The sequence below is a fragment of the Pollachius pollachius genome, assembly GCF_949987615.1.
Source record: "Pollachius pollachius genome assembly, chromosome: 15".
NCBI lineage: Eukaryota > Metazoa > Chordata > Actinopteri > Gadiformes > Gadidae > Pollachius > Pollachius pollachius.
In genome coordinates this window covers 11369408-11380614 of record NC_136948.1, presented here as the reverse complement: position 1 = coordinate 11380614, position 11207 = coordinate 11369408, and the positions used below count along the sequence as shown (strand labels likewise).

At 45.5% G+C, this 11207-nt stretch overlaps 1 protein-coding gene across 1 annotated transcript; it reads left to right on the top strand.

Annotated features, from left to right (window-relative positions):
* The first annotated feature begins 43 nt into the window (after window positions 1-43).
* On the top strand, window positions 44-10664 carry tpp1 (tripeptidyl peptidase I). Its single transcript, XM_079751820.1, has 13 exons — window positions 44-158; window positions 453-527; window positions 1590-1729; window positions 2375-2525; window positions 3154-3275; window positions 3731-3906; window positions 4066-4264; window positions 5152-5340; window positions 8025-8097; window positions 8319-8439; window positions 8794-8955; window positions 9346-9471; window positions 9598-10664. The coding sequence occupies exons 1-13, from the start codon at window positions 148-150 to the stop codon at window positions 9736-9738; spliced, it is 1686 nt and encodes a 561-aa protein (XP_079607946.1). The 5' UTR covers window positions 44-147; the 3' UTR covers window positions 9739-10664.
* The last annotated feature ends 543 nt before the right edge of the window (window positions 10665-11207 follow it).

Below are 11207 nucleotides of genomic sequence, written 5' to 3'. Positions count from 1 at the left end.
AAGTATTTATTTTAGCTCAGGCTGAAAATTGCTCCGATGTCATGTGATACCTTGTCATGTGATCCCGGTCACATGATCCCAGAAGAATTGCTCCTTATGTCCTCCGTCTAGTCGCTCCTGACCACAACAAGTCACCCCTTGAGGACGATGAGGACCGTGTAAGTTATTACTGTTAGCTTGGTTTTAAATCAACTAGAGTAGGTTATGTGTTTTGTATTAGTGTTAAGCCTTTTAGATTAGAGCTGCAAACACTAGGCTTCGGATCAGGTTTGATTTTCGCGATCTTTAATGAACAACGTTTAACACAGCAGTAGTCAGTAGTGTAGGTTTGTTCTGGTATTTGAAACATTAGTTAACGCGGTTCCGTCTGGTCGCCGTTGACTGCAGAGGCTCTCTTCGTACCCCAGACGTCCACCGTAACCCCACTTGTTTCATTCCTGTGACTTTTTCAGGTTGACCCTCGTCGTGGTGCTGGTCTACAGCTCACCCGTACGTCCTGGGTTCCTTGAGGAGGATCAAGATGTCCTGTGAGAAAACCCACTTTTTAAAACTCTCCTGACCAAATAGATAACGTTCTTGTCTCCGTTCAGGCTTTAGTCACGATACTAGTTCTAGCCGGCTTAAATTAGTTTATATTTTGGTGTGCCACTGTTATGAATGTCACCACTGTAACCTAAGTTATGGGTCATTGATGAAATAACAACTGTTATATTTATGATTCTCTGGCCAGTAAACGTGCATGTGCAGGCCTAACTGAAGTGTATAAGCCACTGCATCTTTTAAATAAACGGTGCATTTGTATCACAGAAGGTTTCGTAGTAGCAGGGCCGGTGTTACACCGAATTCTGCGACCCACCGAAAAGTGTGACCCCAGGGGGCGCTATTGCACATTTTCTGCAACATGCACGTTTGCATTATAACAAAAACATAAATAAAACATAAAATCTCCCCCCACCGGTGGGTCCTTCTTTTCTTGATACTTACATTAATTCTAAACAGCGTTTTACACAGTAGCCTATAATAGGAAATGCTCAAAGGTAAATCAGCGTAATTTAACACTGAGTGTAGCTTTTTATGCGTAAAGAAGCAACGGTGAAGGACCGTACTAAACGCCCTGTCATTGTATGTGTCTGTAAAATGCTAATCAAATCAAAACAAATGTATTTATTAAGCACCTTTGATAAAAAGGTAATTGGTTGGGGGAGATCTAATGTTTTATTTATGTTTTTGTCATGCCTGTCTACGCTTCAAACTCGTCCATATTGCAGAAAATATGCAACAGCGCCCCCTGGGGTCACACTTTTCGGTGGGTCGCAGAATTCGGTGTAACACCGGCGCTCGGCATAGGCGACCTAGGCAATCGCCTAGGGTGGCAAATGTGTTGGGGGCGCCCTCTGGTGGTGCCCTTTATTAATTAATAAATATACTCTTATGTAGGCTCCTATGTACATGTCATTTAGTTTATGTTATATATGTAGTGTATGTATGTGTCAGGTAGTTAATGTATGTATGTATGTATGTATGTATATACGTATGTATTTTACCAGTCATCCACCACAAGTTCCTACACTCGTTTCTCTGTCTTCTAGCATTCCAGATGACTGGTCCCGTGTGGGGCCGGTCGGGCCCTCGGAGCAGCTGGAGCTGACCTTCGCCCTGAAGCAGCAGGGGGTGGACGTGCTGGAGGAGACGCTCCGCAGGGTTTCTGACCCGGACTCCCCACAATACGGTAGCAGTCTGGTCGCTGTTCACTAACTAACTAACTAACTTTTCACTCCGCTCAACCTTTAGTTCCCCAAGTGGTAGTCCGTGCCAGAAATTATATATCGCGTTCTTTTTTTATATAAAGCATTTTTGCTGAGGGTAAGGCCTTGGCTCGCTCGCAATCTGATGTGTTATGTTTTGGGGAAAGATTGCTTTCGTCAACCTCACACGGACGGAGCGCTCCTGAACACACCACAACCAGCCAATCACTACATCAAATCCAAAGGCACACGGAAAAGGGAAAGTCGATTGTACGCACTTATTGTATGTTGTACGTCCTTGCACTTAAAAATAGTACATAGCATCGTGTAGCATCTTAACCTATCTTTGTTGCTTACAGGGAATGGGTTAACCTAGCAATTGTTGGTGCTCGGCACTTGGTTCTATGAACATCCTTACTGTGATGACACTGATATATTGTTTCTCTTTCTTCTGACAAATGTACTTATTGTAAGTCACTTTGGATAAAAGCGTCAGCTAAATTCCCTGAATGTAAATGTATTTATTTGCACACTTCCTGATGCTCAAAAGGATCTCAAGTCTTCGTCTATTGAGTTTTATTCGATCCGTTTTGTAACCCTTCCTCCTCCGTCCTCCTCCGTCTCCCAAGCCAAGTACCTGAGCCTGGAGGAGGTCTCCTCTCTGGTGCGGCCCTCTGACCTCACCCAGAAGGTGGTCCGCCGCTGGCTGCAGAGCCACGGGGTCTCCGCGTGTCTGTCTGTCCTCACACGCGACTTCCTGCAGTGCACCATGCCGGCCCAGTGAGTACAGCCCTGTACACACATTTCAGATCACGCGTGAAAGACGGGTGGCCACTTCCTTCCCTGGTCTTGTGACTCTGTTCTTCTTTCGTTGCCCTTGGTGATTAACTGTGTGTGTGTGTGTGTGTGTGTGTGTGTGTGTTAGGGTAAGGTTTTCTTTGGAAGCATTGTTCTCTTGTGTGTCTGTTAATCTTTAGGGTCTCACTCTAGTGTGGTTTTAGGGTCTCACTCTAGTGTGTCTTTAGGGTCTCACTCTAGTGTGTCTTTAGGGTCTCACTCTAGTGTGTCTTTAGGGTCTCACTCTAGTGTCTTTAGGGTCTCACTCTAGTGTCTTCAGGGTCTCCATCTAGTGTGTCTTCAGGGTCTCCATCTAGTGTGTCTTTAGGGTCTCACTCTAGTGTGTCTTTAGGGTCTCACTCTAGTGTGTCTTTAGGGTCTCACTCTAGTGTGTCTTTAGGGTCTCACTCTAGTGTCTTTAGGGTCTCACTCTAGTGTGTCTTTAGGGTCTCATTCTAGTGTGTCTTTAGGGTCTCACTCTAGTGTGTCTTTAGGGTCTCACTCTAGTGTGTCTTTAGGGTCTCACTCTAGTGTGTCTTTAGGGTCTCACTCTAGTGTTAATTTGTTCCAGAGTGGCGGAGGCTCTTCTTCCGGGCGCTAGGTTCCACCGCTACGTCAGAGACGGCCGTTTCCAGGTCCGGTCCTCAGCTCCGTACTCGGTCCACGACGAGGTTCACCAGCACCTGGATTTTGGTGAGTCCCATTCATTCACACATTCATGTATTGTGCACCTGCACTCTGCATAGCCTCCCCCCACACCCCTCTTAGGCACTTATTGCATGTTGTAAGTCCTGGCACTTAAAAATAATACTTAGCATTGTGTAGCACCTGATTCTAGCTATCTTTGTTGTATACAGCGAATGGGTTAACCTAGCGATTGTAAGTGCTTGGCACTTGTTTCTATAAACATCCTGTTTTTCTCTTTATTCTGACGAATGTACTTATTGCAAGTCATTTTGGATAAAAGCGTGATGTGTAATGTAACGTGCAGGCAGCGCTGTAGGGTCGCGCTCTGGTCATGTCGTGGTGGGGACTGGACTTGATGTACCTTATTGTATTGTGCTTATTGTCGTTTTGTTCCCGACGTCCTCAGATTTGTGATGTCAATCAACTCACACGTTTAAATCTGTTCCTCTCCCCATGCACAGTGGGGGGTCTTCACCGCTTGCCCCCCCGGGGTCAGGATGTAGCGTCTCATGGGAGGAAAAGACACCCGAAGGCTGGCCTCCACCTCGGGGTGACCCCCGCCATCCTGAGGGCGCGCTACAACCTCACCGCCTCCGACGTTGGCTCCTCCCACAACAACAGCCAGGCCGTGGCCCAGGTGGGGATAAGAGACCACCCAGTCTCCCGTTCTAGGTCCCCTAGAACCTGAAATCATCATCTATGTCAAATGTCTACAAAGAGGCCTTTTAAACCATCTCTCTTTCTTGACTCAAATTCCAACAAATGTCTACTCCTTCATGTTTCTTGTGCTCGGTAGTTCCTGGAGCAGTACTACCACCCGGCAGACCTGGCTGAGTTCATGAGCATGTTCGGAGGGAGCTTCCAGCACCTGTCCCTGGTGGACCGGGTGGTGGGCACCCAGGGGGCCGGCCGGGCGGGCCTGGAGGCCAGCCTGGACGTGGAGTACATCATGAGCACTGGGGCCAACATACCCACCTGGGTCTTCACCAACCCAGGTAGGGGACTGCTTGGTTCTGGGTGGAGATGTTCCGATACCATTATTTTTTTTCCCTTTCCAATTTGATTCAGATTCCTGAACTTCAGTAACGAGTATATATCAATACAGCATCTAGCATTATAACTACCAACAGCACATGTTCATATTGAAGGGTTCTATTACAAAGACAGGAGTGTCGGTTCACTTACTGTAGACAATTTATTTTCAGAACTAGATCATATACGTTTATAATTATAACAATACATTTGTATTCTTTTAGTTAAGCATCCTTGTTTTTCCGACTTGGCTCGAACGCACGTAGGTTGGAGATGACGCGTTTCCCATTCCGACTTTCCACCGCTGACCGTTAACGAACGCAGCATGTAATATTCTTTGCCTGTGTAGTAAATGAGCTAGTCATGTGATGGTATCGGAACGCACCTGTCGGATACTCGACGGTACACGATACTGCATTTAAGGTAGTATCGGAGGAATTTCCAATACTGGTATCGGTATCGGAACAACTCTAGATCAGGGTACTAAGTACTAGAACACTTCTCCTTCTAGTCGCTAAAACAAAGGAGAGATGAGCTTTGCAAAGCCCTAAAGTAAATAAACTAATGAAAGCCTTTTGTTTGCATGTAAATCCCGTTTTCGTAGTTGGACGAGGTCAAAGTCCCCCACTGATAGTGGAGGGAAAACAAACTTTTGTATTGCAAAGTAAAAATTGATCATGTCTAATGACTGATCTTAACACGACAAACTGTTTCCTCACCTCACAAGATGACCACGTGGTGACTGTGTGCGGCAGCCTGTGTGCGTGCTAGTATTGATTTGAATGGAGGGCATAGATGACGCCGTGCCTGTTCTCCCTCCCCACCCGGCCCCTCGCTGCTCCGTCCCCAGGTCGTCACGAGAGCCAGGAGCCCTTCCTCCAGTGGATGGTGCTGATCAGTAACATGTCGGTCCTGCCCTGGGTGCACACGGTCAGCTACGGAGACGACGAGGACAGCCTGTCCAACGCCTACATGACGCGCATCAACACAGAATTCATGAAGGCGGGCGTCCGCGGCGTCTCCCTGCTCTTCGCTTCTGGTACTGGGGCAGGGGAACCAGGGGCAGGGAACCAGGGGCAGGGGAACCAGGGGCAGGGGAACCAGGTTCGTCTCCCTGCTCTTCGCTTCTGGTACTGGGGCAGGGGAACCAGGGGCAGGGAACCTTCAAGATGACTTATGAAGTCACAGATTACATCAGAAGTGTCGGTTCACTTACTGTAGACAATTTATTTTCAGAACTAGATCATATACGTTTATAATTATAACAATACATTTGTATTCTTTTAGTTAAGCATCCTTGTTTTTCCGACTTGGCTCGAACGCACGTAGGTTGGAGATGACGCGTTTCCCATTCCGACTTTCCACCGCTGACCGTTAACGAACGCAGCATGTAATATTCTTTGCCTGTGTAGTAAATGAGCTAGTCATGTGATGGTATCGGAACGCACCTGTCGGATACTCGACGGTACACGATACTGCATTTAAGGTAGTATCGGAGGAATTTCCAATACTGGTATCGGTATCGGAACAACTCTAGATCAGGGTACTAAGTACTAGAACACTTCTCCTTCTAGTCGCTAAAACAAAGGAGACTACAGGGGCAGGGAACCAGGGGCAGGGAACCAGGGGCAGGGAACCAGGGGCAGGGAACCAGGGACCCTCACCTCTTGAGCCATTCATTGAAGTAGCTTTAGATTAAAGGCAATCGTGAATGGAGATATGAGATCAAATCTATACACATTGCTTAAATGATTAGCATACAATATTGTATGCATATACAGTGGGGCAAAAAAGTATTTAGTCAGCCACCAATTGTGCAAGTTCTATCACTTAAAATGACGAGAGAGGCCTGTAATTTTCATCATAGGTAAACCTCAGCTATGAGAGACAAAATGAGAAAAAAAAAATCCAGAAAATCACATTGTCTGATTTTTTTAAGAATTTATTTGCTAATTATGGTGGAAAATAAGTATTTGGACACCTACAAACCAGCAAGATTTCTGGCTGTCACAGACCTGTAACTTCTTCTTCTTTAAGAGGCTGTTTACCTGTATTAATGGCACCTGTTTGAACTCCTTATCAGTATAAAAGACACCTGTCCACAACCTCAAACAGTCACACTCCAAACTCCACTATGACCAAGACCAAAGAGCTGTCAAAGGACACCAGAAACACAATTGTAGACCTGCACCAGGCTGGGAAGTCTGAATCTGCAATAGGTAAGCAGCTTGGTGTGAAGAAATCAACTGTGGGAGCAATTATTAGGAAATGGAAGACCACTGATAATCTCCCTCGATCTGGGGCTCCACGCAAGATCTCACCCTGTGGGGTCAAAATGATCACAAGAACGGTGGACAAAAATCCCAGAACCACACGGGGGGACCTAGTGAATGACCTCCAGAGAGCTGGGACCAAAGTAACAAAGGCTACCATCACTAACACACTACGCCGCCAGGGACTCAAATCCTGCAGTGCCAGACGTGTCCCCCTGCTAAAGCCAGTGCATGTCCGGGCCCGTTTGAAGTTTGCTAGAGAGCATTTGGATGATCCAGAACAGGATTGGGAGAATGTCATATGGTCAGATGAAACCAAAATAGAACTTTTTGGTAAAAACTCAACTCGTCGTGTTTGGAGGAGAAAGAATGCTGAGTTGCATCCAAAGAACACCTTACCTACAGTGAAGCATGGGGGTGGAAACATCATGCTTTGGGGCTGTTTTTCTGCCAAGGGACCAGGACGTCTGATCCGTGTGACGGAAAGAATGAATGGGGCCATGTATCGTGAGATTTTGAGTGAAAACCTCCTTCCATCAGCAAGGGCACTGAAGATGAAACGTGGCTGGGTCTTTCAGCATGACAATGACCCCAAACACACCGCCCGGGCAACGAAGGAGTGGCTTCGTAAGAAGCATTTCAAGGTCCTGGAGTGGCCTAGCCAGTCTCCAGATCTCAACCCCATAGAAAATCTTTGGAGGGAGTTGAAAGTCCGTGTTGCCCAGCGAAGGCCCAAAAACATCACTGCTCTAGAGGAGATCTGCATGAAGGAACGGGCCAAAATACCAGCAGCAGTGTGTGAAAACCTTGTAAAGACTTACAGAAAACGTTTGACCTCTGTCATTGCCAACAAAGGGCATGTAACAAAGTATTGAGATGACCTTTTGTTATTGACCAAATACTTATTTTCCACCATCATTTGCAAATAAATTCTTTAAAAATCAGACAATGTGATTTTCTGGATTTTTTTTTTTCATTTTGTCTCTCATAGCTGAGGTATACCTATGATGAAAATTACAGGCCTCTCTCATCTTTTTAAGTGGGAGAACTTGCACAATTGGTGGCTGACTAAATACTTTTTTGCCCCACTGTATATTTTATATATTTACAAAATATATACTTTTTATGAATTTAATAACATTTCATAATTCATTGTCTGGACAAAGGCTCAGTTAATGTGATCTAAATATAACTTGGCCTTGAGCTTTTTGACTACAGGGAAAAATGAGGGAGATTATAATATTGAATCCTAATACCGAATGTGTTAACAGCAGCTGGATACCCTCTGGTATAGATCACTTTGAAATGTATATTTGTTTGTTTGTATACCAGATGCATCTACCATCTCAATTCAGCAGGGGCGTGGGGTCTGCACTCTGTTATGATTTTTATCATCCTAATCTTATATTATTTGATGTGCTTGTTTCCTCTCCTCGGTCTCCGTGACCAGGGGACAGCGGGGCGGGCTGCAGACATCTGACTAAAGAGGAGAACTGCTTCCGGCCGAGTTTCCCTGCCTCCAGGTGAACCCCAGTATACCCCGGTAGTAGTATTGACTTTTCTGGGACTCTCAAAGCTAAAGTAATAATCATGGGCTGATACTTAGCTGAAGGCTATAGTACCGCTCCGTTCAAAGCCTACAGCGGCCTTCTCCCAACGACCAGAGGTCCAGAGACCCTCAGAGGTTGACGGCTGTGATGACCACCAATCTAAAGCTCTGTCCACTGCCTCCTTCCCCCCCCAGCCCCTACGTCACCACAGTGGGCGGGACGTCCTTTAAGAACCCCTTCAAGATGACTTATGAAGTCACAGATTACATCAGCGGCGGAGGCTTCAGCAACGTGTTCAAGACGCCCGACTACCAGGTACCACAACCAGGAGTCTGTATTCTACACTGAGGCTTCAGGAACTAAACCTCTGGCCCCCTGGGTGTCCGCTCTATCTACATATCTATATTCACAATAGGCATGGTAGGATGATTCGTATGATTAATAGAAGGTTTTTGACTAAATGCTACAGTTGGGTTTTGTTTGGTAAGTAGTCAACTATGTGCCAGTGAAACCCCCTGAGGCTGTAACGTGTGTGTGTGTGTGTGTGTGTGTGTGTGTGTGTGTGTGTGTGTGTGTGTGTGTGTGTGTGTGTGTGTGTGTGTGTGTGTGTGTGTGTGTGTGTGTGTGTGTGTGTGTGTGTGTGTGTGTTCCCTCACCTCCCCCCCCGAGGCCAGTGCGGTGAAGGCCTACATGCAGACAGTGGGAGGAGGGCTCCCCCCGCTGGCGTACTTCAACACCAGTGGCAGAGCCTACCCAGACCTCGCTGCCCTGTCTGATAACTACTGGGTGGTCAGCAACAGGGTGCCCGTCCCCTGGGTCTCTGGCACCTCGGTAAGTGTTCACACACTTTCATGTCTTCACCTGCACTGTGCATAGCCTCCCCCCACACCCCTCTAAGGCACTTATTGCATGTTGTAAGTCCTGGCACTTAAAAATAATACTTAGCATTGTGTAGCACCTGATTCTAGCTATCTTTGTTGTATACGGCGAATGGGTTAACCTAGCGATTGTAAGTGCTTGGCACTTGTTTCTATAAACATCTTGTTTTTCTCTTTATTCTGACAAATGTACTTATTGTAAGTCATTTTGGATAAAAGCGTGATGTGTAATGTAACATGCAGGCAGCGCTGTAGGGTCGCGCTCTGGTCATGTCGTGGTGGGGACTGGACTTGATGTACCGGCGGATCCCGTAGTGGACCTCATTGGTCTCTTCCCCTGCAGGCATCCACCCCTGTGGTCGGAGGCATGCTGGCTCTGATCAACGACCGGCGGCTGCTCAAAGGCCTTCCCCCCCTAGGCTTCCTCAACCCCCGCCTCTACAAGCTCCAGCGAGAGGCCATGTTCGACGTGAGTCCACACACTAGGCTGTTCCGCTCGTTCTCCTCGGCGCTTACCTCAACTGCCCTTAGAACACGTGTTCCGACTGGCCTCAGATCAGTTCCCTAAACGCTGTACGCTCCGCTCTCCCCCCAGGTGACGGAGGGCTGCCACCTGAGCTGTCTGGACGAGACGGTCCAGGGGCGGGGCTTCTGCGCGGCCCCCTCGTGGGACCCTGTGACGGGTTGGGGGACGCCGAACTACCCCGCGCTGCTCGCCGCCCTGCTGGACAAGTGAGGCACTGGAGGGCTGAACTCCCTGGCTTCTCCTACATCCAGAATCATGCCAACAGGGTATTCTACGTAGTATATTGCTAGTTCTGCTGTAAGCCTGTTCAGGGCCAACCAGAGATCATCTAACTCAGTCAAAAAGTAGGTCTGGGTCCCTCTCATCGTAGCGTCAAACACTGCCTCCCAGATGCCTATGGAACAAAGCAGGGTACGGATTGGGATGGAGGAGAATACCATGAATTGCTGATTCTGTTATTCTTTGCATTTCAGAGAATCTGAAAGATTGTTTTAAATGTCAATCTTATGAAGGGGAAAGGTGGATATCGAAGATGCAATTAATTAAACATTTTATGAATTACATAAAATGGGTTTGCTATTTTACGTACACATAAAGACGCATCATATTTATGGAGCATATTAATTGACTTTTCAGACATACGCTGGCGACACAAATCACTTTATTTTTAACTGTAGTATAATATATATACTATACTACTATACTTGTATCGGTATGATCAAAATTGTTGCAAATGATTTGTTAATATTTTTTTATTATGCATAAAATTGCGCATGGTTATTCTCAGGTAGTTTGTAAGTAAATGTTTAGGGTGCAACTATCGGAAGTAATAACTCATTTTTAAACCATTTTGACAGAAAAGTTTTATGTATTGTAGATTTGGTCCGTTTGGTCACGTATTTTGTGTTTTTCTGTTTTTGTTTGTGTGCATGGGCGTGTAGAGAGACTGATGGACTGTATATTGAAATTGTTTTGCATGGACAACCAGAAGGCTGCATATCGGTCATTCCCTGGTAGCTGACCATTAGCCTGAACGGATGCCGTGAGCTTTATGCAAACGTCGCTCGGCAGTATTCTACACCAGCAGTACTGCATGTTAATGTTTTATAACCCAAAAAACATGAATAAAAGGATATCAGCAGTGATGATTCATTGGTCAATAAATTCATTGGTTCATAAATAAACATTTATATCAATCTGTTATATTTTACATTTCACATGAATCCACATAATTATTTATCATTTTTCGAATAGAAAAAAATGGAGAATAAAAAAATTCTCTCCATTTTCTACTTCTTTTCTCAAATATATTCTCTGCATTTTCTATACCTTCTTTTTCCCAAAAATATATTTTCCAATTTCTATACCTTTTTCTCAATATTTTATTTTCTAACATTTCTATACCTCCAATTTCTTGATTTTGTATTCTCTACTTCATTTTTTATACCTCCTTTTTCCAAAAAATGTTTCCTCTTCATTTTTCTATACCTCCTTTTTCTCGATTTTTGACTCCCAACTATTTTTATACATCCTTTTTCTAGATTTATCGAGAAAGCAGAGAGAATTTCCCCCAAGAAGGAACAATAAAGGATAAGTTAACTAATGTGATCAAGTTTGAATAGCTGAGCTGTTCCGAGAGATCACAATAAGGCTTATACCGTTGGACACCTTTGAGTCTC